Source organism: Vulpes vulpes, chromosome 3 (assembly GCF_048418805.1).
Source record: "Vulpes vulpes isolate BD-2025 chromosome 3, VulVul3, whole genome shotgun sequence".
In the NCBI taxonomy this organism is placed as follows: Eukaryota; Metazoa; Chordata; class Mammalia; order Carnivora; family Canidae; genus Vulpes; species Vulpes vulpes.
In genome coordinates this window covers 37,838,510-37,866,212 of record NC_132782.1, presented here as the reverse complement: position 1 = coordinate 37,866,212, position 27,703 = coordinate 37,838,510, and the positions used below count along the sequence as shown (strand labels likewise).

General features: G+C 42.0%; 1 protein-coding gene and 1 pseudogene across 3 annotated transcripts in view; one reads left to right on the top strand and one right to left on the bottom strand.

The window, feature by feature from the left end:
- The window catches only part of FNDC3B (fibronectin type III domain containing 3B), a 337,274-nt gene that overhangs the window by 49,328 nt on the left and 260,243 nt on the right, over nucleotides 1-27,703 (top strand). For all 3 annotated transcript variants that reach the window (XM_072752211.1, XM_072752212.1, XM_072752213.1), the window contains exon 2: nucleotides 22,833-22,971. In XM_072752211.1, the coding sequence (XP_072608312.1) occupies nucleotides 22,861-22,971 (111 nt within the window). In that variant the 5' untranslated portion in view covers nucleotides 22,833-22,860. The remainder of the gene's footprint in view (nucleotides 1-22,832; nucleotides 22,972-27,703) is intronic.
- Nucleotides 9,620-9,977, bottom strand: LOC112926684 (replication protein A 14 kDa subunit pseudogene; annotated as a pseudogene).

Here is a 27,703-nt window from a genome sequence, read left to right as displayed (position 1 = left end):
GGATTTCATGTCTGCCCAGTGCCAGGTAGGTAAGGTACCCAGGATGTGTTTGTACAGCCGAGGGAATGAATTTCCAGATCGGTCCTCTCAACTAGTTAGGACTTCAGTCACACATACGATTTCCAGGTATATCATTCATTTGCAGTGGTGCTCTGGTCGTGGTATCTGTCAGCTGCCATTTGGTCAATGAGTTGAGTGGGTGTGTTTAATCCTAAATTTGTTGTTGTTGTTTTTTTAACAGTTATAAAACTTTTTTTATTGAAGTGTATTTAGGGTAGAGTGTTATATTAGTTTCAAGTGTATGACATAATGATTCAACAGTTCTGTACATTTCTCAGTGATTGCTATGGTAAGTATAGTCTTCATCCTCACCAAATGTTTTTACAGTCTTACGGACTATGTTCCCAATGCTGGACTTTACGTCTCTGCCACTTACTTGTTTTATAACTGGAAGTTTGTACCTTGTACTCCCCTTTATTTCACCCATCCTCCCACCCACCATCTGAACTCTTACTGGACATAGCTTCACATTAAAAAAGAATTAGTCACTTTTGAATGGTCACATATTAATATTGTCCATGAAATGGTGAATGAATTAGAGGCAGAGACCGGAGACTTTATCACTGCTTCTCGCTGGACACCCAAAGCACCGCAGCTCTTGATCTGCTGAGAACACCTAAGTGGGAGGTCTGTGGTGCTTTTTTCTGACTAATGGGTGGCAAACATGTGACATGGTTCTCCTCCATCCTTAATCCCAGGACCTTGGCAGCCTTCTCCAATTATCACTAAACCGGTGCAGTGAATCTTTCTCAACACTGTTCTCTAGGCAGGCACCAAGTTAATTGGGGTGGGCACGTGAGGAGAAACCAAGGGCTCTCACCAACCTGGAGAAGGATCTGTGCCTAGGAACGGAGAAAGTTCTCAGTGGAATCCAGGGACTTCTGGTTTCCTGATTCTCCAGGATAGTTTTTTTACTATCACTTTGCTTTCTCATGCAGCAGGATAGGTTTATGAACATAAATTGATACCTTTCCTTAGGGCCCAGCTTGCAAATCTGAAACTAAGTCATTCTTTACCTTGTTTAATCTGGGTAAGGAGATAATGTAGCAAATTTAATTTTTCATCTATCCTGATCATCTCTTCATTGTATATGAAGAGTGAAAAATAATTTAGCAAAATTAGGCTGGGACTGGGAAACTGGGGAGCAGGAACAGAATAGAATACAACTTCTGAACTACTGGGGGGAGTAATTTTTAAGTAGCAGTTGTTAGAGGTCCAAGTATGTCTTGTTAAGTAGAGCAGGTTGGGTTCCACTTGGAAACCAAGTGGAAGGGGTTAGCTGCATTTGAATTTGCTATTGCGGATGCTTCTTTTCACATATTTAGGTGGGCTTTCCTCAATTAATTTGAATTACTAAAGTGCTGTTTTATCTATATAATAATATGTGAAAAGACAGTAGTAGTATAATCTGAAGAAGTGGATGTTCTCTCTTAATTTGCAAGCATCTGAAAAAATACTAGAAATTATGGAAGTGAGGTATTTTGTAGATTTAGAAATGGCATTGTAATATCAAGCACTGATTTCCTCGTTGGGAGAGAGAGAGAGTGTGCGTGTGTGCCTGTATGTCTCTGTGTGTGTGTCCCTGGGTCTTTCTTCTGGACCATCTTGGAGTTCAGTTTTACAAAGTTAACTTTGTCACTCTAGTTGCTGGAGATAAAATGCTTATCTGTGACCTATAAAATGTGATTCAAAAGTTACTTCTTCAAAAGGTTGGCGTTTCTTACTAGGCAGTGCCTTTTGACACACATTTTCATGTGGAATTTGTGTTTATTCATCTTGATAAGAGTAGTCACTGAAGAGCAATTTTCAAAATTGTGTTGCTTCCAGTGATGTTACTGAGCGCCCTGGCGTTTACTGACCTTGCGTTGTGGGGGAGAGGGCTGGAATGGATGGCTGTAGCCTGCCTGGGAGAAAGAGGTGGCAGATTGCTCACAAGATGGGCCAGTTATTTTTGTTCATTTCGTGCCGTGGAATGTACCTCTAACCTTAACCACTTTCTCTCAAATGCTGTCTCAAAGCCATCCTTACTGGTAGGAAAACCAACACGTTATAGGTGTTTCTGATCCGGGTTGGTAGTATTGGAAAAGGATGGCAAGCATCATACGTGACACAGAAGCCGTACAGAAATTATAGGTCTCCCCACACCAAAGATCTGTATGGATGCCTCAGCCATCCAGGAGCCTGTGACTAGGCGAGCTGCAGGAGGGACTTGGTAGCTGTCACCTCGTCGGTCACCTGAGCCCTTTCCATAGGCCAGATCCTATTCCAGAATGCCAAGGACCCTCTAACAGGTCCACTTTCTCTAGCCTTTAAAAAATAAAAACAAAACAAAAAACCCAAGCTATTTAACTTCCCCAAGTAGGGCGAAAAGTTGCACAAGACACAGTGTGGATTTAACCAGTAAACTGGAAGACAGCCCGCTTGTCTAGAATTTCTCTTGAGTGTCTCCTCGGAGGAGCCTCAAGCTGTCGGACATGGGGGAGAGTCCTGTAGCCCATCACACTCCTCACCCCCCCCCCCCCAGGTCCGAATGCCCCAGTGCCCTCAGCAGAGGTCTTGTGACCTGGAGTGACCCTGTGGTAGCTGGGGGTACTTGCGGCTAAGGTCGCTTGGATGTCCCTGGAGGACAGTAAGGAGCTGTGGCCCAGCAGCTGCTGCTGGGGGGAGTCCGGGGTGGGAGGGCTGGTTGTGCAGGTGCGTGTGACGTGGGTTTATGCGGGACGGTGACTGCGGCAGATCTTGTGGGCCTGAGACCCATCTTTGAGGTACAGAATCCACAGATTTTTTGGAGAAAAGCTGAGGCAGTGTCAACTTTAGTGCCTTTAGGACTTCTCTGGGGAGGCTGGGGACAGCCTCTACCCTTGATAGAGGGCAGGTATCCCGGCCTCCCTCCAGAGATTCTGCTCTGTGGTGGAGCTGAGGGATCTGTATTTTTAAACAATTGTATTGAGGTGTAATTCGTATGCCATACTGTTTACTCATTCAGGATGTAAAATTCGGTATTTTAAAAGCATATTCATAGGATTATACAGCCATCACCACTATTCCAGGTAGTTGTTCTAGAACATTTTTGTACCTTCTAAAAGAAAGCCTGTCCTACCAGTTAGCTGTCATTCCCGACTCTACTCCCATACCCAGTGGCCCCAGGCAGCCACCAATCTACTTTCTGTTTCTAGAAGTTCACCTATTTTGGACATTTTGTATGAAGGAAATCACACAGGACACCTGGGTGGCTTAGTGGCTGAGCATCCGCCTCTGGCTCAGGTCGTGACCCTGGGGTCCTGGGATCGAGTCCTGCATTGGGCTACCCGCAGGGAGCCTGCTTCTCCCTCTGCCTGTGTCTCTGCCTCTGTGTCTCTCATGAATAAATAAAATCTTAAGAAAAAAAAAATCAAAGGAAATCACATAGTATGTGACCTTTTGTGACTGGCCTTTTTCACTTAGAACACTCCCCTGCTCACAAAAATGGTTTTTTTGGGGGGGGGAATAGCAGAGAATTGCAGTCTGGGTCACGCAAACTATGGCAAGACCATAGGCAAGCCCCTTAGCACACTATTTTTAAGGTGTACGTTGTAGCATGTGTCAGTACTTCATTTCTTTTGATCACCAAAGCATATTCTAATGTATGGATGTACCCCATTTCATTTACTCTAAGGTTGACATGTTTGGGTGGTCTCTCCTTGGTTGGCTCCTGTGAATAATGCCCGTACAGGCGATTGTGAGGAAGCTCCATTCCTTAGCGAGCTCCTCACTTGATTGGGCCACAGGGTTCCTGCTTCACACTTGGAGAAACATGACCCTGGTGGTTAGTGCTGTGGATCGGCGTCTCCTACAGTGAGGTCCCCCCATTGCTCCTCCCCTGCGAGTGCTGCTCTGGCCTCTGCTTGAGGAATCCCTGGGTTTGAGCGAGCAGTGACGTAGTGCCGGTGATGTTCCAGAAGTGAATTCCAGAGTCTGTGTGTGCCGGAGGACCAGATGGGGGAGGGGCCCTAGAGAGACGATGGGCAGGATGAGTTGGTCTCCGACGCTTCCAGAAATCTAGAAGTGATGTAATTCCTCAGTGAGGGTGCTTATGCTTGTGGTAGTAATGGAAAGGAAGGGTGAGGGATAACATACATCAAAGGAAGAATCCTTTTAATAGCGGTGACTTGAAAATAATCAACAGTTTATGTTTTTCACTGACTCAGACACCATTCTGTCTAATTCTGACCTTATCTATTCCCATCATCCTGTTATTCCAAAGGACTGTATTTTTACTGTTTGGGAGAGGATATCCTGGGATCACTAACTGAAGGGGATAGCGTGTAATAAAAAAAAAGGTTGGGGGGTGATGATATTTTCAAGCCTCTGCTCTGTTAGAGATGTTTGGATATTGTACAAGTCTGAGTCAGAACTGAACTTTTCAGGGTTCCTTTTTAGACTTAGAATTCTCTGATCTCTTGAAACTGAGAATAGCTTCTAGGAGGTTCACAGCCCTCGGCCTGGCTGCTGGTCTCCCAGCTGTGCCTACAGTGAAGGGGGAAACCACACCTGTGAGCTGTTGCAGCACTTTACAGTATGGGGCTGTTCCAATTCGAGGCCCTGATCAGGAAGTCGTAGAGCTGTTGTTTTGTGTAATAGGATTGTCATTGACCAGATATCCATGATCCGTTTCTCATTTTTCCAGTAGATTCTTTGACAGATAGAATGTGATTACCCCTAAGATGCTCTGTATTCTATACACTTCTGTTCCTACTCCCAACAAAAGCATCATTAAAAAAAAAAAATCTGAACATGTCAATAAAACAGTTCTTCATCCTGCCTTCTCACCATAACCACTGTGAACACTTTAGGGTATATTCTTCTATTTTTTTTTTTCTGTAAAAAATAAACATATTCCTAGTTTCGCAAAAAACAAGGCCACGGCATAGACCTTTTATTTACTATGTGATGCCCTTATGGTGTTATTTCCCTAAAGAAATAACAGTGGGTTGTGAACGTCTTCCTTTTGTTAACAGATTCATTTCTGCAGCATTTAAAATTAGTGTTCTGTTGTATGATTGAGAGCGTTTCCAACTTTTCAGTATTCTTTGCTGTGATATATGTGTTCAGACTTAATACTTTAAAATATTTTACATCACATCAGAGTCTTGGCCAGTTTGATTCTCTTGTTAATAATTTTTCTGGCACCCTACACCTAGATGCTCAGGGGTAAGTGTTTTGGGGGCATAGTGCAGTTGACCTTGATTCCTAGTGTATACGTTCTGCTGAGAGGACAGGGTAGGTTTATAGTTGTGAAGGAAGTGTCCTGCACAGGTAACATGAAACATCCTGTAGCTCTTAGGAAGTAGAGAATAAGACTTGACTCTTTAGAAACTTAAATGTATATAAGCATGGAAGCAAATTGAATTCACAGTAATTCGTGGGGATCATTCACTTCATAATTCTTGTTGAATACTTGCACACAATCTAAGAGCATTATGTCCTTGTGACCTGATACCTTCTAGGAGGAAGTTGAGCCTCTGGCTGCACACTGGGTTAGGTGCACGTTGGGTGTATGGACTAAATATGTTTTCCCTCTCCTGTCTTTCTGCCAAGGTCAAGGACCCTAGAAGACGATTTTTTTTTTTTTTTAGAAGAGGATTTTGTCACTATCTCTGAAAATGTGTTTTTTAGGAACCAGTTCTTTATTTTTTAAAGTTGTCAATGTCACTGTTGTGATCATGAAGTATCAAGTGAAAAATAGGCAGATTGATCTGTACTGGGTAGATCATAGCCATCGAACTGTATACATTTCATGGGAGTAGAAAAAAGCTGAAAATGAACTACATCACCATTTTAACAGTGGATGTTTCTGGGTGATAGGATTCTGAAGCATCGAAACTTTCTTCCTACTTTTCTGTAGTTCCAGATTCCTAGAGTGAACATGTGTTATATGTTATAATATATGGGGATGAGGGAATGAAAATATGGGACAAATATTTTTAGAAGGTTTCACATGAGGGAGGGTGCGGTGGAGAGAACCCACAAAGATAGGAGTGGGTAGTTACTTTTCCACTGAGTAGGAGGCCTGCCAACCCGGAGGGAGCTCTCTGACTCCACCCTGTACTTCTCAGAGCCAGGGTTTTTGAAATCCTTTGTGCTAGTTAAGGACTAGCATAGTTAGCACAGCTAAGTAAGTATGTAACAGATTTCTATTATTAGTTTATCTTTGCTGAGTCTCACTTGATTGACAGAGAGTTCTCCACCCAGAAAGTTTGATTTGTTTTGGCAGTTGGAAGAGGATTCTTTGGAGTGCTTGTTATCTGAAAAAAAGGAAGGTTGGGGAACCTGCCTTTTCCCTACTCCCCATATTAAAAAAAAAAAAAAAAAAAAAAAAGCCAACAAAACTGTTTGGGTTGGTCCTGGTGAGCATGCCTAATCTAGGGATTATGTAGCAAGCATGACCTGAGGGCTGGTTTTGTTAATGTTACCAAATCTGTTACTTAACCATAGATGTTCTTCCCTTGGTTGTGTCCCAGAGTTAGGGTTAGGTCCAGAGTTAGGGTGGAAACCAGTTCTGTGAGACTGAGATAAACTCATCCCTTAGGTCTTCGCTTTGTTGGGCAATGATTTGAAAATATTTTTTTCTTTCTTTTTTCTTTTCTTTCTCCCCCCCCCCCCCCTTTTTTAAAAGATTTTATTTATTCACGAGACACACACACAGGCAGAGGGAGAAGCAGGCTCTCCACAGGGAGCCCAAAGCAGGACTCAATCCCAGGACCCCAGGGTCACGCCCTGAGCTGAAGGCAAATGCTCAACCTCTGAGCCACCCAGGTGCCCTGATACTATTTTCATTACAAAAATTTAAACCATCATACGGAATAAAATAAATGGAATTCTATCAAGTTACCAAAAGTTACCTTTTATCACAATAAAAATTACAGTTGCTCATGGTAGGATACTTTAAAAATTATAGTAAGTACAAAGGAAAAAATATCACTCATCTCATTATCCATGTAGGTTAACCATTGTTAACATTTTGATTCTGTTTCATTTCAGGTGTCTTAAACAATTGGATATACATACATATTCTGACTAGGTGTCTGTCACTAAACATTGTGTTGTGAGCATTTTCTCGCAGTATTTCTGGTTCTGTTTTGTAAAAGTGACTTCCTGTGGCTAGTAAGTGGTATTATTTATGGTTGGCATGAGTGCAGATACCTTTTATTTTTACGGTGGCTGCCTTAAGTATTAACACTTCCAATAAATCCAGGTATGTGTTAATTGTGATATTCTTTGTTGCTGGACCCAAATTGATAGATTATTCGAGCTGGCAGGGACCTTGATCGTGGAGTTCAGTCCTTTAATTAGAGAAATGAGAAAAACCATCCAGAAGAGTTGCCCTTTGCCCAATATCATTAAATTATTTAATAGCCTAAAAATATTACTGTAGGAAACAGCTGTTACCTCCCTTTTGCAGGTTGAGAAACTGGGGCATTGAGGATTTAATGAACACAGTTTTGAAAGAACCAGGTTGTGTTTTTTACATGGTGTTAAGTGGGGAGGAAAGAGAATTAGCAGTAGTTCAGTAGTTTAGTATTGAACTGGCAAAGCCTACTTATTAAGTATTTTTTTAGCTACCATTTGGTGGATTTGATGGAGTATATACGTGGTCACCATTATTCCCTCACATATGTGTGCAGAAGTCTTTTTTTTTTTTTTTTTAAGATAGATAGATAGATAGATAGATTTATTTATTTATTTATTTATTTATTTATTTATTTATTTATTTATTTGAGAGAGCGAGAGAGAGGCAGAGACACAGGCAGAGGGAGAAGCAGGCTCCATGCAGGGAGCCCGATGCAGGACTCGATCCCAGGACTCCAGGATCGTGCCCTGGGCCAAAGGCAGGCGCTAAACCTCTGAGCCATCCAGGGATCCCCCCTCCTTTTTTTTTTTTTTTTTTTTTTAAGATTTTCATTATTTGAGAGAGAGTGCCCACACACATGAGCTAGGGGAGGGACAGAGAGAGAGGGAGAAGCCAACTCCTTGCTGAAAAGGGAGCCCTACACAGGGCTTGCAAGATCCCAAGACCCTGGGATTATGACCTGAGCTGAATGAAGGCAGACACTTAACCGACTGAGCCACCCAGGCGGCCCCGGAAGTCATTATTGATTGATGTTGACCATGCCTGCTTTTCTGCGAAGAATTAAATAATTATTTTTTCCTCTGCAGTTAAAAAAAAGAAAATCAATATTTAAGGAAGCATAATTTTCAGTGGAGATAAGTGATTTTTGAAGTTTTGGTATTTTAAATCACATACTCAGTATAAACACTTTTCATAGGCCTTTGCAAAGTAGTAGATGCTTAGAGTATTTTACAGTGTATTTGAGAAAAGGAATATTATGGTTTTGTGAGTTTTTTTTTTTTTTTTTTTTTAAACAAAGTGATATCCTGAGACGTTAGCTATAAGAATGAAATGCAATGGTTGGCAATTTTCAGTTTCACCCTGGGAAGGACTCTGGCCTGTGGTTGTGGACCACACTAGCTTTGCGGACCTGGAAGTGTAGCAGTCAGGGCCTGTGACCATGGCATTCACAGCGGTTCACCGACCTGCTGCCCTGTGAAAGTTGTCCCTGGACCAGCCAGAGGTGCTCTCAGCAAGGCCTGCTTCCTGTGTGAGTACCTATTGTGGAGCCTCGGTGGAATGGGAGGTCTGTGAGAAGTGGTTTCCCACCAGCACACAATGCTGCCTCTCCGCAGTGTAAATACACATTCCACTCTGGGTCAGGCTAACAGTGACTGGCCAGGAGGCCCGCCCTCGCAAAGAAAGATATTTTGGAGTTCCATTTATTTATAGTGGCCAGTGGAAAATGAATATGCCCGTTAAATCTATTTTTAAAAATAAAAGGGAAGCCTCCTATGGGGTATTGTTTGTTGAATGCAAATCAATTAGCTGTGCCATATTTTAATTTTGCTAATTTGTTGCTCTAGGAGATGAATTTCACAGTCTGGCTGACTTGTCTGTATTTGAAACTTGAATTTCTTGTTTTAAGAGTTCTACGTAGGCAACAGAAAACTTTTTTTTTTTTTTTTGATTCTTTGATGAAAGACGGAATAGGCCATGGCAAAAGAAAATAAGTTATTGACCCCAGAAAATACTAGATCAAGTAGTCTGGGTTTAGGATGGGCTCATTGAGCAGTAAGTGAAGGTCTAGAGATTAGAGCGGGTATGATTCTTCCTGAGGAACGGCAACACAGTTTTTTTTGTCTTTGTTCCTTGGACTTGATTTTTTTTTTTTTAACCATTTAAACTTTTATTAATCAAACAAAACTAAACTCAATGCAACTGCTTTGTTCTTGCATCTTATCCCACCATATTCCAGAGCAGTGATTCTTGATGAGGACTTGAGAACTGTGAATATACAGGTTCTATCAAAAGTGGGGATATTACAATCTCTAATAAAGTTAGATAAATAAAATTAAAAAGAAAACAAATATTAAACACAGAAAACTCTCCCTTAAATATCAGGGACCTCCTTTAACAGGCTCCAGTGTAGCTCATTTGCAATCATAAAAAATTCATCAAGATCAATCATTATTGCACAAGCCCCAGAGGAAAACTGAGGAAACTCATGGGTATTTTCACAGCTCCATTGAAAAGTCCAAGATCAAAATGATGGTTATTTTCTCTAAACTGGACTTAAGATGCACACATCATGGTTGCCTTGGCTGTTATTCTTACAACTATTGCCACAATTCCAGGGATTTCTTTAAGGGACTCTCAACTCGGTGGTCCCATACTTTACTTCTCCATTGGAAAGAATAACCATTTTTCCAGTAGGATATACCCTTTACCAGCCTCCTTGTGAAGCAGACCAGCCGGTCAATGAACTAATAAGCTAGCGTGCTGGCGCTGATGCGTGACCTGGGCATTGGTCCATCAGGTCCTCCATAATTGTGGTGTGAGTTGATCATTTGCTTTGAATGCAGGGCGTGAGTCTGATCAGGGGAGTTTGAATGGGAGTTCCATCTAGTGGACCTGGATTTATTGGAGTCAGGTCCTACCCTCTTCCTGAACTCTAGCTTTGTGAACTGTCCCTGCAGGGGAGGACCTGGCCCTTGACTCCATCTTCTTATCCCTCCAGCCTACTGCTCTTCCTTCAAGATTTTACCAAATGAATTTGTCTCACCAAAGTGCTTTAAAGAATGTAACATGAAGTCGTAGAGTGAGAAATCCATGCTAGAATTTGGATAGCTCTTCATTTGTGTTAATATGTTTCTTGTTCAGACTCTGTCAGGTGAATTGTGGATGTACAGAATATACAATAAGGACAGCCATCCCTGTCTACTAGACAGTGAATTTAAGTTTTCTTCTTTTTACATCTGAGCAGCTTGGTTTGATGCATTGGTTCTCAAAGTGTGGCGTGGGGGATCTTGGGCATTCCTAAGACCCTTTTGTGAGGTTTGTGAGATCCTAACTATTACTAACTCTAAAATGTTATTTGTCTTTTTCCTTCTCTGTTCCTCTGAGTTCTTCAGTCACATTAATGGAATTAATGGTGTGTTTTTCATGCATTTTCAGATGGGGAAATATGAAAATTTGAGAACACGGCTTTTGTATCAGAGTTGAAATTTAAATTTTTTTTTGTTGGGAAAATTTTGAAGTCTGTTAACAGACTCTTCAGATTTAGAATTTGCATGATTTCAGCTTAAAAGTATCTTGCACAGAGCAGAACCTAGATATATATTCATTAAATACATGAATCCTGCCCCTTACATTTTCTTAACAACTTATATTAATTAATGATGTCCTCATTATTCACAGGGTATATTTAGAATATAGGCAAGCACCATACAAACATTTAGATTCATCCATTTGCATGTAAAACCATGTGTGTACACCAGTCATTACTTTTCATCTGTTAAAACCAGCCTCCTTAATGCTCTGTGGTATGTGACAGGGTTTTTTTTACCCCCCTTGAAAAGAAATTTTTTTTTTCCTAAAGAATTCCACATTTCTGTGTTTTTAAAATATTAGTTTGAATTAGTAATGTGGTTTGCGTGCATTATCTCATATTAAAATTTTATAGTAATGGGCTAATTCTGAAATTGTAAATAGGTGTTCTCTTACAGAAATCTTTACACCTGCTAATTTGTTTCTATGCAAGGTTTGTCATTTCATGTGAATTTTCTGTTTCAGTACATTATAAGGTTTAAGAAACACCTGGTGTTTGCTTTATGTTCAGTCACATTAAGTGAAATACTAAGCTGCTTATATGAATGTCATCAATTGTAGTGATTTTTTTCAGAAATAACACCCTGCTTATAAACTGATTTTCAGTGTATCATATACTGTGCTCTCATTGACACCCACCTCCTTCCCACAGAGGTGAAGAAAAGAATCATATTAAAAAAAAAAAAAATTGAACCAGCATCTACAGTTAGTAATGAAATGTCAGAAATCTTTAAATACGTATTTAAGAATAAGTCAGACATCAATGATTTTAATGGTGCAGATTGTTTTCCTTATAATGAATGTGTTACATGACATCTTTATCAGTAAACAAAACTGAGTTTATAAAACAAGCACGGTTGAATTTTATATGAGCTGATTAAAGAAATAATTTGAGTATCCTCCTGGCTGATCAGAAGTGAAGATTGAGGTGTAGGGGGCATGTTTTGAAGACAAATTCATCTTCTGGAACACTTAAGACTAGAAAAGAGGCCACAGCTGGGAAACCAAATTTAGACACTGGAGCTTATCTCAGATGAAAGGTTTCATAGAGCATGGAGGTCTGTTGACTTTGTGTTGTTTCATCAGAAGTGTCCAGTGTGGATTTACTGAGTATAATGTTTCACTGTATGCTGTTTAACCCCATGCTTGTATTTCTAGAATCCTAGAATTCTAGTTCAGTGCCTGGCATATAGTGGGTGCTCAATAAATATTTGTTGCAACAAATGGATGATAATTTTGTTCAGGTCCTTTTGTTTGATGCTATTTTGGAAGATTTTTTTTAAAAAAATAAAGACTTTATTCATGAGAGACACAGAAAGAGGCAGAGACACAGGCAGAGGGAGAAGCAGGCTCCCTGCGGGGTCGGGGGGGGGGGGGGGGGGGCGCTCCATCCCAGGACCTGGGATCATGACCTGAGCCAAAGGCAGCCGCTAAACCACTGAGCCACCCAGGTGCCCCTAGAAGGTATTTTTCAATTAAGTCCTTTTGAGATATGGAAAATAATGGAATCCTGAGACCCTTTGTAGCAAAGGCCTTGTTCTAACAGCCTCCTCAATAACTTGCTAAGCTGCCTTCCCTTGTGAAAGTAATTTTGCTTTTGTATTTAGTCAGGGCCCATCTCATTAAAAATCACCGAGGAGGAGGATATCCCTTCAGGAGTTTAAAATCTGATTTATGCAGGGGTTTTTTGTTGTTGTTGTTCCTCCCTGGTTAAGTTTTAACCACCTAGACTACATGATAATACAGTGAATTTGCTTAACCTTCCTTAAGTTGCTTTAAAAAGGTTTTAAAAATTGTTAAAATCTGCATCTGGGTAAGGTTACACAAAAAAACCCTCAGAGTTGCCTTTGTGTAGGGGAGCAGCTGAATGGACAGGAGAGAAATGTACTTTCATCAAATGTCTTTGAAAGTTACTTTTTGAATTTTGTATCCTGTGCTTGTTCAGTTTGAAAAAGGGGGAAGGGCAGTCTCGGTGGTGCAGCGGTTTAGCTTCGCCTGCAGCCCGGGGTTTGATCCTGGGGACCTGGGATCTAGTCCCACATCGGGCTCCCTGCATAGAGCTTGCTTCTCCCTCTGTCTGTGCCTCTGCCTCTCTCTCTCTCTGCGTCTCTATGAATAAATAAACTCTTAAAAAAAATAAAAATAAAAAAGGGGGAAAAAGAATTGACACAGAGTAGCCTATTAGTTGCAGGTGCACAACACTACTCAACAATGATGTACATTGGGAAACACCGTCATTATCTAATTTTTAAGACCTATGAATTCTTCATTGGCTTTTCCAGTTCTGTGTTGGTTGTGAGATTCTTGAATATTCTAACCAGCTGGCTAAGAGAGCAATGACTCCTACGGTCGCTTTCTGTTTGAGTCCCCTTGGGCTGAGTACTCACTGGCTGATGCATCTGGCAAAGGAGAACGCCTCCTACTTCAGGTGGAAATCACGAGGCTGGACGAGCATTAATGTACAGATGCTTCACCCACTGCCCTTGCCCCACGAGGCTGAAGGAAGAGCATTGGTCAGAGCTCCTCTGTCTTCCAGAAAGCAGTCAGTGGTTTGGTGCGTGTAACATACATTTCCCCCCAAATAAAAGGTGTTAGGCATGGCTGTTAGATACTCAGTGGTTTCACAAGAGTGAATGTAATTCATGATATGTATCTGAAAACAGAGTAGTAAAGGTACATTTTTTTTTTTTTTTTTTAAGGAGAATATAGAAGTTGTGTTAAGGAACCCATATTACAGACGAAGAAACTGAGACGCAGAGAACCTGTGCAGGAGTACCACAGATGACAGGCAGTGCTGTGGGGGTTCCAGGCAGGTGGTCGTGCCCCAGAGCTGGGTGGGGAGTGAGATTCTGGTCCTGGGGAGGGGAGCATGTCTTTGACTTCCCTCTCATCTCTTTCTACCTTCTCTGGCAGCTGGGAGATAGATGGGTGGGGCTGTGGGGGGAGGGGAGTGAGGCCTGGAACTGAAGGGGCCTTGAGAAATGACCTTTCCATTCTTGGCCTGTAGTTTTCGAGACTTTCCTTCAAAGTTCTGCAGAAAGGGATATAAAGAAATGACCGCACAGTCCAAATGTCATTGAAAATACATATTTTCAGTTATTCTCATCCATGGCTAAAGTATATGAGAAAATTAGCTTAGATATATGTGTAAAAAAGAGCTCATAGCTTTGGAATGTTTCCTTGTAGGTGCTAGACTATCCTTGGGATGTCAGATTTATTGTGAGGACTGTAGCTAGAGTTGAGGTGTTCTAGTAAAAATGTCTAATTACACCTGTAAACTTCTTTAAACATCATCTAAAAACAATGAACAAAGCAAACAAACATTTGGTCAACTGTTTTTTTTTGTTTTGTTTTTGGTAGGTCGGCCCTTTTTCCTTTTAGTTAATATTTGCAGAACCAAGTTGTTACTTATATATACATGGATATGGATCTCAGGTCCAGAGATTGTAAATATACATGACATAATTTTTTTCCCCTTCAGGTTTTAGGTTTCCTTAAAGATTTGGGACATCTTGGGAATTGGGTGCTATGGAAGCAATATTTATGGAGAATTATAAAAGTAGTCTCAGATGACTCTAATGTTTACATATAATCCTTAGATACATAGACACCTCTCTCCCCGCCCCCACTAAAACAGTGCCTTCTGTATAGTAAATTTGAGTTCGGACATGGCTATGCTTTGCCATTTAAACAAAGCAAATTAAAAGCACACAGAAAAAGCATCTAGGTACTCTTGAAGGCAGGGCCTACATTAGATTACTTGGTATCCCTCCTTGTTCCCCAGACCACCATGGACAATTCTTTTTTATTTGTCGCATAAACCATTATATATTCTAATCTGGGGCAGCAGCAACATGGTGGTGTTTTGAATCCAAACTCGATTTCCTAGGATTTCTTTTGTGGATTTAAACGCTGTACCTAAATATCCTGTGTTTATAATTGGATGCAAAAAGCAAGAGTGTTTTTAAGGTTGAGAACTTTTTTAGACAACTGTGATTTAACTTCGCTAATGAACCCATATCAGACAAGAAGACAAATTCCAGACAATTTGTGCCTCAACCGACCAGCTGGGTGCATACCTCCAGGTACTGCTCATGTCTCAAGAGGTTTTTCTGCATGAGCAGTTATCACCACTCCTTCTTTCATTCAAGTGGCAAGCCATGGCAAGAGTCTTTCTTCCACAGCTGTGTGGAACTCAGCTGTAAAATTAGATTTCATTGGCATAAAAACACAGTGATTACCATCACTATTTGCTCAATACATTCTTTTTCCAACATTTACTTAGATTCTTCCTCTCTTTTATGCAGAAGGCTCAGGTTCTACTTTTATAAGTAAGAGTAACTATAGGTTTTCAGAGTTTGAGTAAACTTTTCCTAGCTTGAGTTTAATGTGTATTAAGTTGGCAATGGTGTTTGAAACATGGTCTGTTAAGAGCAGAAAGGAACCTTAAAGGCTAATCTCTAATCTTGTCATTTTATAAAAGGAGAAATTAAGTCAAATTCAGAGTAAATGGTCAAACCCTGGATTAAAACTCAGATTTTGCAATACTCAGTCCTGGGGTCGCTCTACTGTAATGCTGTTTACTACAATTCACTAGTCCTTTGAGCTCTTGATTGCAGAGGGGCTGTGAAAAATCTGATCAAATTCTTTAGTCCCTCTCCATGTCTTTTTTTTTTTTTTTAATAATTTGATTTATTAAAAAAAAAAACCCCAAAAAGAGAGAAGAGTATGTTTACCTGTACCCAAGCACCTTCCCAGCTCACAGAGTATGGGAGAGGTGAGTGCAAGCAAAAGCACTAAAACCACCCCAGTTTTCTTGTGTCCAGGTTCATAAATGGCCACAGGCTAACCTGCATGGGCAGAGCCAGGCGCAGGGCACTGGTTTCATGTTGCTGGGAAGGGAAAGAAAAGCTCTGCTCTCATTGTCGTGGGCAAGTGTTTAAAACAGATGTGTGTTGATTGAGCAGATTTTTCTCAATTTCAGAGGTAAAGATGATTGCACAGTATTTTGTTTGAATCCTTTTCTCCCCCTCATGTTGCTGTTGGTGTTTCCATAGTTATCATTAGAAAGCTGTTTCTAGTTTTGCTCAGAAGGCCAGAAATGACAGGCATTTTCAGTTTCTAGGTCTTGAAATACCAGTCAAGGTATTTTAAACCCAGTGTGGAGCACTAGGGAAAGAGTTTTTTGAGGAGGAGAATAAAATAGCAAACGATAATGGCGACATTACAGTGGTTGTAGGAATGTGTACAGCTAACTTTTCCTTCTCTCTCCTCATTTCTCCATCCCCCCGCCCCTTGTCTTTCTAAATCTTGCTCATAGAGCTTACAAAGGAAGACCACACATTAGGGAGCTGTCAGTCTTCTTGCCTGTTGGCATACGTGCATAAAGGCCATGGCTATGAGAGGAGGTTCAGGAACATAGTTATTGTTTCTTTTTTTCTATGCTCTGTGATTCTCTTGTCAAAATTTGACTTTTCTGCATTTTTATTTGTTCCTACAGCTGTGGTGCAAACAAGTGCAAATCAGCTGCACAAACGTTTGTCATAATAAATTTTTATTAGACTTATAAGTTTTATGTTGGAAGCCATTTAGAAACTTGTAATCACTCATAAAGCATTAGCTGCCTAATAGTTACATTGTTTTAAAAGAGAATACAGTAATTTCTCAGTAACCTCTCAAACCCCTGTGCCCCATACATAACCCAGCAAAGCAAAACCCCTGGTTTCTCTGATTGAGAAGTTTGTCCTGTTGTCTTTCTGACTACTGCTGGGTTGTTCTGTTTTGTTTTGTTTTTGCCTTTGCAACAGGAAAAAGTTTTTTTCCCCCTTACTACTATTATATAAATCGCTAGAACCTTTACCTGATACGTTTGTGACAGTTTTCTGAAACCAAGCCCACAATAGCTTCTCGCTATTAGAAATCAATTGATATTTTTAGTCGAGAAGGAAATTTTCTTGAAGTGTGAATCAATCTTTGATTTTGCTAATGTGCCCATGATGGTATTTTTCTCAGGCTGTAGAACCAGCATGCTGCCAGCAAAATGTTCACCTGCTGTTTAGATTATGCAAATGGGATTGGTTCACGGTGTATTTTGTTGGAAAACGCACAAACGTTATGGAATCCCGGTTATCTTTGGTATGAATTTTAAAGATAATTAATATTTATTAGATTATTTATTCGTCCAGTCGCTATATAAAAGCTTCCTGTAATCGATGGGTTCCCATCAATTTCCCTTTCGTCAAGGAACCCGTTTGGTTTCGGAAAGTGCATTTTAAACTGCAGAAGGGAAGCAAAAAGTTAACACAGATCAGATGCATTCTTCCTGCATCTGCCTTTTTAGACACTTCCCTGGGATAGTCTAGAAGTCAGTCAAAAACCACATCACAGTGTGCGTAAAGCGAGCTGGGGAGCCTGTGCCTCAGTGCTGAGTTGAGATTTAACAGGGAGAGTCCCCTCGTTTGCGTGCAGCTGGGCTGGCCTGTTCGGTTCTGATGGTTATACTTTGTTCCTTTTGGTGGTGTTAACGTTTCTTTTTCTCTTGTCATCTGAAACTAATTTGGGTACTGTACTGCTAATTCACATCTTGAATTAATGTAAGGAAATTTGGGTCATTGGCCCACGGAGTGAGGGACCGGGACATTTTGTTACTAATTTGAAGGCCAGGTCCAGTGACTTAAAACTCTCCTAGCAGTGATTAGGGCTTTGGTTTTTTCAAGTTAGAAAAGCTTCCTGGTATATAATTGCTTTCTCTGGCCTTTGGAAATGGATCTGCGGTTCTCTCCTGAGAATCAGGTTTTTCATGAATTTGGCCAGTATGTTTCTTGGTATAGGCTCGGGCCAAAATACCATGGAAAACCTTTTTAGACTTGGAGTAGGGGAAGCAAAATACGAGGAAAAAGTAATAAGCCAGTTGCCTAGAGTAATGTAAAAACTGAAGACCTTTTGTAACAGTCTTTTAAAATAAGGTGTTCTTTAAAAGCTTTGGGGCATATTTGGACGGAGTTAAATGTCTTACTAACAGTGAGGATCTGTTCATTTTGTTTCTCAGAGGGCCCAGCCCCCACCCCTGCCTGCCCTTAGCTCGGGATGTCTTCTCTTAATGCTGGGCCTTGCTAGCAGGTAACGGAGATGGCAAAGGACTTGCTCTTGTAGGAGAGGGGGAAGGTAACCACAAGTGCTCACGTGGCGTCCCACCCTGTCAGTCAAGACTAGAACGGACTGGGCATGAAGCATTTGTGGTTTTAGTGTTCGGATGTGTGGTTAGGGGGAGAGGTTGTGAAGGCCTGTGGTTGTTACCAAATTCTTTGAAATGGAAGTATGGGTATAAAGAACAAAATGAAGAATAGGAGCTCTGTAGGTGGTAGTGGTGGGGAGGATAAAAAAGTTCAGAGAATGAGGGGAAAAAAAGCATTGTAGTAGGGGTCGTCTATTTTCCATTTTTTAATCCGTGTTAGTTTTACGGCCCATGTTTATTCTTCATGTGTGAAGGCTAGTGGGGTCTAAAGAAGGGGGTCCTTGCAAGAACTCGGTTGTGTGCGAGGGGGACAATGTGACTGTGGTACAGCCTTGAATAAAATACATGAGTTCTGGGATCCATTTGGCCAGCTCAGATACACATCTGTCTAGAGGAGAAGGAACCCAGACCAGGAAAATAAGGGTCTTGTCAGGGTGGTTTCTCCCGAGACTTTCTGACTATAACAAAAAACAGTCATAGCTCAGTTTTCCAGGGATTACCCATCTGGCCACTCAGCTTCCCTTAGAGCTGATAATCAGCAAATGATCAAGGAAGATGGTTGAAAGCACGTAGGGGAGCTTCAGTGACCCCACAGGGATCATTCCTCTTCCGTGTGTGTACATGACTAGCAATCTGGCTTCTTAGCCCAGGGAAGATGTAAGGCAGCACATTTAGGATATGGTCCTGAAACGCGAGGGGATGTGGTTTACGGTATTGCCCTAATGAGAAAGGGGGGAAATAAAACAAAAATTACACATAAGATCTCAAAGTAGGGCTGAGTATCTCTGGATGTATCAGGTCTGAATGCTTCTGTATGTCCTTAACACCTCACCTTGTGATGTGTACACGGTATTGTCATAAACCATAGCCCCACATCCCTAAGAAAAAAATAAAGTTGTGGCCAGCCTGCTCTATCATGAAGGAGATGTGTCCTTTCCATCCGCAGTCATTACGAATAGAGTACGTTTTGGTCTCCCGAGTTAACTGTCGGTGTAATAGGCCTTCCACGTTTATTGCTTCATGTCTTCCTTCCATTTACAAAGTTGTCAGGTGTCTGGTTTGCCTCCTCCAAGCGGTGGGGTTGAGGCACACCTGCTTAACTGGAGGACCTGTACTGTTTGTTTGGGTTACCAGTCAAAACAGTGGAGACTCACTTTTCAGGAGCTGATTGATCGAATGATTGATGCCTAGCAAGCCTTCCTAGCCTTCTGGCTCCACTCAGTCTTTAACTGTCAATGGTTCGGGAGGTGTGGTTTTCCCAGTTTATGACCTGAATACTTGACTTGGCACTGGTATTGGGAAAACTCTCTACTTCTCTTTGCCCTGCACCCATCACTGGGAAATGACCAAAAAGATACTAGTATGGATCCTAAGTTTTACGTTTTGCATCCGTGCTTTTCATTCTTTTATAAATCCCCTTCTTGCTTTTTCTCTTGTCCTTTCTTCAGTCTGTGGCACTAAATTGTTTGTATCCCGTGATAATTTTAAAGGCCAGCTTGGCAGTTGCCTTGCTAAATAGCGGGCGCTATCCTGTCTCGAGATAACTTACTTTTTTCAATATATCTCTTGCATTCCAGGCAAATGAAGCTATTCTATGTGTGTGCACAGAGCCTAGAAATGAGAATTTAGATACTGTCTGCTGCTTGTCCCCCCCCCCCCCCCCCCCCCCCGTGAATCTTTACCTGATATTCCACTTAGGATAAAGTCTGGTTTACCTCTGATAAAACTCTGTAGGGATTAGAAAAAGGCCGTGGATTTTAGCAAGCCGGTGGCCTAGGGGAAAGAGGATCAACAGCTTCGGTTATGGAGAAGTGAGGCTCCGTGCCAGAGTTCAGGGTGGCTTTTATTCACTTTATTCATTCTTCAGTTTCCTCTGTGATTAACAGTGTGGTTGAGTTTAGACATTAGGAGTGTGTGATGTTTATAAATTCTCACTGATTGCTGTCTGGGTGATTGTCATATTATAGTTGGCTTTCTTTTATGTACAGTTCCCCCCCATCTTCCCCTCCCGGCCCCCCTCCGGGTCATCTGCAATAACCGCTATAATATCTATGAGGTAGATAATCCATTGTAGTGGGGGGAAAAAGGATTCAGGCATCTTTTTTTCTTTATAGAATAGCTGCATTACCCAAAGTTGCCTGTACAGTTTTCAAAAGCAAATATAATAATTATCTCCTTTTTGCCAGTGGGCGTGGTTTCTCTGGGTGTTTTTGTGACTCTGTGTGAGTCCCCTCCTCTCCCATCCTACATCTATAGGACCTTTCTAAGCCTCATGAGTTTCTATCCCCTTAAGCCCCCAGTTGGCAGAGCCTGGAGTTTAACTCCATAATTTGGACCTGACATTTGTGCTTGAGAGCGTTCCTGTTAATAGCAAGTGCCATTGTTTAACTTGGCACCCACCAGAAGTTTTCTTAAATTGGAATTGTCACCGTTAGATATGTTGGCTTTGAGATGGTCTTTGGTATTAGGGACAGGAGACCAGGAACGCCTGAATTTTGTTTCAGATTACGACTGTCTCCTGCCACCCAGTACCTGCAGTTATCCCCAAGAGGCAGTGAGAACTAGGAGTACAGTAACACTGGCTAATAGGATCTGAGTCTCAAGCCTCAGTACTGCAAAATCTGGCAGCTGGGTTGGACCCCGTGGAGCATAAGGAGCTACACCCCAAAGTAGGTCCTGAACTGAGGACCTCAGTCCTGTGTGGGGTGGGTGGGATGGGGGGAGGGGATCATTATTTGCTATTCTCTGGCCTAATGGAAGCTCTGAGAGGCTCCAAGTATGTAGGGGCAGGCCCTGAAGTCTGTTTGCTCCCGCTGCCTCTCGGGGTGAGAAAAAAAGAAGCGGGTTCCATCCCTGCACTTGTCCCTGAGATGACCGGGGCTGCTCATGTGGCAAAGGGCTTTGGCCCAGCTCTAGCAGGGAAGGGAGGGAAGTCCGAGCCATAACCCGCACCACAGCCTCACCAGCAGATGCCTTGGAACTGCTCCTAGGGGGAGTCGGAAAGGGGGGAAGAGAGTGCTACTTCACCCCGGGGGCTTTATACTCAGACCCTGATGTAAATTACTGCCCTGTTTATCCAACCTGCAGTTTGGAAGAAGCATGAAATAAAACATTCCACTTAAGAAACAAGCCTGTGTAGCATCAGCAGTCTGGGGAAAGTAGCTGTCCTGTCCTCATGCACTAGGAGGATTAAGTATATTAGGAATAAAATTGAAATAGACATCAGTTCTCCCTTATTTGACCTACTCAGTCAAACAGTGATGTCATGATAGTGTCAATGGAATTATCTTCGTTAATTTTATTGTGTAAGAATCTGTTTCCTTCATCAGGATAAACTATTGGGCTTTGGGTTTTGTACTTTTTATTTGCTTAGGAACTGAGTAATTGCCTCATAAAACAGCATGATGGTACTATTAACACTGAATTATAAGACCTGTTATTATAGAATGTGCTTTCCTAGTTGGGACAAGACTTCGTTGTTTGGTGCTTAAAATAATTAGTTTCTCCAAATGGGGTTATAATGAATAGTGTAAAATTTTACCTTTTTAAAATAAAAAACTTTACAATCTCTTGGGCGGCTTTTATGCATCATTTGATACTTCCAGGGAAGGAGTTTCTTTTGGGTGGGATTGCAGGAGAGGGAAGTATATTTAATGTTCAGAATGGAGGGGTTTAAGAATGAGAAAAAATATTTTCTGTCACGTGTCTAAGACAAATTTGAGACAATCATTAAATGATTTGTCCCACTGTTTTGCCTGATTTGGATATTGAGTATTAAAGGATTCATTGATCAGATACCCTCGAATTTGATATTGGGGGGAGGGTCTTCATTATGAATGATGAATGTATATGTCTATTTATTTCTGTATGGATTTAAAATATGTGTCTTTGTTTACTCTTCTTTGCATGTGATATTAAACTTTTTGTGCCCTAAGTTCTTAGGCATAAGTGAAGGATATATAAGTGCTTCTTGAAGAACAAGTTATAATTCTAAATAGGAATTTGTCATTTTCCCCACTGTTGAATTGGAAAGGTAGTTATTGGTAGCAAGTACCATTTTGAAATAAGACTGGGGTTTGTGCTGTTTTGAGTATTTATATGAAAATCATTCTGCAGAGGCAAGGTGTTCTACCTGGAAGCCTCAGCCTTCCTCCACACCAGATCCGTGGGCTCTCTCTGAGATACAAGGAGGTTCAAGAGCTGCACGGTGATAAATGTATAAATGCACAGCAGGTGCATTCAATTCAAGGAAATGACGAGGGCAGAGAGAATTAGAACATGATTAATTACCAAATTAGTGACAAGGTCAGAAATTGCAACAATTGCAGTCCAACCTTTGTTAACTTACTTGGATTAACTGCTTATGAACAGTGTTTTGATCCTAATGAAAGGGAACACCTGTTTTTATAGGCCATCCTCTTTGGCCTTATTTTCTGTAATTAAAGATAATGATACCACCAGTTTTTGTTTGACACTTGACCCTCTCACGGTATTTTCTCATTTTAGCCCCAGAAAGATCCCTGGGGTAGGGTAGTTACTATTATTCATACGTTTAAAAAATTTTTATAACAATGATCAAGTCTAGGTCCGGGAGGTTATGTTCACACGGCTGCTTGGAGACTGGAGTTGGTGGTTTAGTCCAAGCTGTTTCCCTGCTTTTGCTTGATTTCCACTCCCCCGCCCCACCTGCCTCGGACCTGGCACAATAATGCAGCACTATGGGATTAGGATAATTTGATTTTCAGCTGACTTCGTGATGGTGCACTGAAGTTGCTGATGTTCTTATAAGTGACTTTTGGGGGTCTGAGTCCTTTCTAAGAAATGGTGGTTCTTTTGCAGGAAGCCAGTTGAGGGAAATTCTCCATGAATGTACGTCACAATGATGATGACCGACCAGATCCCACTGGAACTGCCACCATTGCTGAACGGAGAAGTAGCCATGATGCCTCACTTGGTGAATGGAGACGCAGCCCAGCAGGTGGGTGTGGGAAGAGGGAAATATAAGTCAAACTGTGCAAGTGGAAAACACTAACCCAGGCATCGTTTTAGCTTGCGATTCAGGGATCTGTGATGGTGAACACTAATAGTTCTGGAGGTAAGCATTTTCATTGTAGAATTACTAGATGATTTTTAAAAATATCCAATTACAGTCTTTGTTAACAGGAAATCTTGCCTCATTCAGTTGATATTACTGTTGAAGCATCAAAAAAAGTCTGATTTTTTTTTTTGATGGATCATTTTGACAATGTGTACAAATCTTTGGAATACAAGGACTGTGTATTCGTGTCCTCTGTTGTACTTGACTGGTTGGCCCAGTTGGTCAGAGCAGGACACTCAGCAGGTGAGTCAGGTTTTGATCTCACACCGGGGCTGACCGACCTCGGCAAGATGCCCAGGCCCACAGGGACCCCGCCTGGCCCCTCGAGCGGTGCTGCCAAACGTAGAGCCCGCTGCTCACAAAGGGACAGTACTTATTTTCTGTAAAACTTGTCAGTATTACTGAATGTCCCAAAATAGAAAAGAGATTTCGGAACTCATTTATGTAGCACTTGGGAAGAAGTTTAAGTGGTAAGTAAAGCCTTAAAAAAAGATTACTAGATGAACTGTTCTGATAACAGATTTTTTCTTGACTACGAAAACTGGGTTTGCTCCATTTTACACCACACAGATATCCTTTGTCTCTGCGAAGTTCCTTAGGAGCATGAAAGTAAAAGTCTGTCTTATGAAAAGTAAAATTGGGAACAATGGCTTGAGAAATACTTACCCAAACTGGATCACTAATTCAAATCAGTTAATCAGCCATTCACCTGATATCCGTATGTGCTTGCTTTTCCTCCCTACACTCTATCCTGGTACCTGAACAGCCTTTATCCACCATCGTACAGTCATACTTTGTGTTTCTATTGGGTCTTACTTTGCTGCCTGACTTATTTATATTACTTTCTCTGCTTTAGGCCATGAACCTCTCAAGAACAAAGAATACCTAATAGGTGCTCAGTAAATGTAAATGTAAATGGAATGCATGTCACCCCTTCTTACCACGGATACAGTCATCTCCCTTCCTGACTCTTTAATCTCTCTCTGGGTCATTTCCGCCAGACATACTGTAGTATCTTTTACCTCAAACCCACAAACAACTATGCCTTTCCATCACCCAACAGAACAAGATGCTCTCCCCTGACTCCTCATCCCTGTGTAGTTACCACTTCCTGTCCCTGCCCCCTTACCCTGGGTGTTCTCTGAGTAGAGCCTCTGCTTCCTCAGCTCCATTGCGCATCAAGCCCAGAGTCTTCCCTTGCATCTTGTCGTCTTCCTCTCTCGAGCCTGTCAGCAAGGCCTGTTGGCTTTGTTTCAGGAGCATTTGCTGAAGCCATAATTTGCCACGTCTATTTCATTTCCGCTGCTGCTGCTGGACTCCCAAGCCGGCATCTCTCACCAGGGTTGGACACGCCTTCTCACTGATTTCTTCTGCTTCTACTTTTGCCAGCAGAAGATATTTGCCATATAGAGATCGTTTGAGAGAGTTTCCAAAAATATCCACATCAGGGGCACCTGGGTGGCTCAAAAGCATCCGACTCTTGGTTTTGGCTCAGGTCTTGATCCGAGGGTCATGAGATCCAACCCCGGGTTGGGCTCTGCACTCAGTGAGGAGTCTGCTTGAGATTTTCTCTCTCTCCTTCTGCCACTCCCCCTGCTTGCACATGTATGCATGCTTGCTCTCTTTCTCGCTCTCTTTTTCAAACAAATACGTAAATAAAATCTTGAAAAACACCCACATCATGTCAGTGCCCCCCCTCAGAGCTGTCCTGTCACACCTGGAGTAACATCCAAGTGCAGGGTGGTGGCTGTCAGCCTTCTGGGTTTAGCCCTTGTCCCTTCATCATTCTCCCTGTGCTCTGCTCCCAGGAAGATCTCCAAAGTGCCATGAATAGTTTAAAGTGTGGCGTCTGGTCTCCCTTTTCACTAACTAAAAGGAGAAAAAACCCAAGGTATTCAGATGTGACTCAACTTGGAAAGCATCGTGGGACTCTGCTCAATCACCTAATTCCTGTTCGCATATGTACTTGGAGCCCTGAGACCACCTGTCCATATATTTTTTTAATATTTTATTTATTCATAGAGACACAGAGAGAGGCAGAGACACAGGCAGAGGGAGAAGCAGGCTCCATGCAGGGAGCCTGACGTGGGACTCGATCCCGGGTCTCCAGGATCACACTCCAGGCTGCAGGCGGCGCTAAACTGCTGCACCACAGGGGCTGCCCACCTGTCCATATTCTTGCGCTCTATTTCTGTGTTTTGATGGTTTCTTCCTCATTGCTGTAATTTGGTGTGCACAGAACACCCTTTTGTAGTTTATGATCTCCAGCAGCCTTAGAGTTTTCTAATTCTCTCTTCAGAAGTAAACTTTATTGCACCTACAAATGTCCATAGTCTTTTCAGATTTTGGTCATCTTCAGGCCATGCAGCATTTCACTGCTCTCCATGTCTACCTCAGCTCTAAGTAGAAGCTGCTTATTAATCTTAGTTAATAAAATCACATTTTTATATTTTATCTAGGAAGCAGTCTTTAAAGCCTGGAATGAGAAAAGCTGCTCATTTGTTTTATACACCATTGAATCTCAAACTTCTCAAACTGGAGCTATGTGTATTCTAAAAATCTCACTGGGGGGGTCACTTGGGTGGCTCAGTGGTTGAGCGTCTGCCTTCAGCTCAGGGCATGACCCCGGGGTTCTGAGATCGAGTCCCACATCGGGCTCCCTGCAGGGAGCCTGCTTCCCCCTCTGCCTGTGTCTCTCATGAATAAATAAATAAGAAATAAAAATTCTCACTGAAAGGAAATATTTGTCTTTCTAATCAGGTATGATCTAACAGCATGAACATTTATAGGTTAAGTTTCTCTTATTGGGACACAGTTGTTAAGTGGGCAGAGTGGTTTGAAAATAGCCATCTTAGCAGGGTCAACCCAAGATTTATCCTGCCTTGAGGTTGCCTCTATGTCCTTGGGCCTCGGCCTGGGCAGCAGCCTCTGTGCCTGACATTTTTCTTCTCCCTGCCCCACCCCGGGGCTCCATCTGTGTCTCCCTCATTTCCTCTGCTCTTTCCTTTTGGCTCCAACATTTAGCTTTGACCTTGTTACGTATAGCAGTATCCTCGGGGGCCTTGTGTGGAACCTGGGCTAAGACGAAGGGGAAGACAGACCCAAGGAGCAAGCAAACCAAAATCAATGGGAAAATACCGGAGAGGAGGTTGGGAGAGAGGAGGCATGGGGGGTTAACCAAAAAGAACAAAGGCCAAGGGTCCAAAAGTCTGCATGAGTTTTGAGTACTTTCCTGAGACACTTGTTGGTATTTGCTGCCTCCTCTTAAGGGCCCGGTGGTATGATGCTCAGGGGATCTGTGTTCAAGGATCAGGACTCCTCAGAGAATGAGCTCTCCAAATGTTTTCTGTTTTTTTTTTTTTTTAATTACTTTTCTGAGCATACCCTCAAGATTTTATTGTCTTCATAATATAACAAAATAGAAGCTTAGAACTAGATCTCTTGGCCCTTTCTCATCTACTCCCAGTTCAAAAGGCTTCATCTCTTTTAATTTTTAACCAATCTCTAAACCCAACTTGGGGCTCAAGCTTATAACCCCGGATCAAGAGCAGCATGCTCTACTGACTGAGCCAGCCAGCTGCCCTGGCTTGTGTCACTCGATAGCCGGCATTCTCTTAGTTCTGAAGGTAGGCCCAACACGTCCAAGCCTAGCACAATCTTCTCTGTAGTTTTATCCTTTTTGCAGAAAATCGGCATAGTTGGCCCACCAGAGGCACTGTGTTTCCTCTCCTAATGCCACTTTTGCTTGGGCATAAAGGGATCTTTGCCTTTTTTGTACTGTGCCATTTTGTGAGATTGGTGCCTGCCACCCTTCTTGCACAAAGCCCGATGGGTTTTAGGATGTTCACCATGTTTGCAAGAGCACTATTGGCATGGAGAGCTCTACTCATGCTTTGAGGCTTTCACTGTGCTGTGCATCTGAGGCGTTCATTACCTTTGCATCTCAACCAGGACCTGTGGAGACACAGGGTTGACCTCAATGAGGGACAACGCAGGCCCTGCCTGGCACACCCTTGGGGGTGGGTGACATTTTAAGGGAGGGTCTGCATTTGAACCACCTGTTGGATAATACCGTCACAGAGAGCTGCCCACTGGCCACGGAACTATGTCTCTACATGTGTCAGGAGTATATATGGCAAAGCTTACCTTGTGTGTGTTTACAGCATCCTTAATACTTTGCAGCTGTGCAGAGGACATTCTGAACATTTCCGTATATGCAAAAGAACCACCACAGTCATGAGAAAGCTCTCTAGTCCCCCACAGGCCACCGCCTCCTCCCGATTTTTGTCCTGATGGTTTCTGGATTTAGTTAGTACAAGTTCTTGCCAAGATATGCTGCTCTGTTCTGGCCCTCTAAATAAGAGACTGTTAATTTTCATTATCCAGAGTCATGTTAAGTTCGAAACTTTGGTTGGTCATTTTATAGGGGTAGCAGTGAAAGGATGATTCTTTCCTTAACATGAAAAGTCATCCTCATTATGAATGAAGATTAAAAATATATATATTCTCAGCTAAATGAATAAGAACAATAGTGAACACACAGTGTGGACAGAAGCAACTCAGCAGCTTTGCTTATTCAACAGCTTTATTGAGATATCCTCCACACGCCATG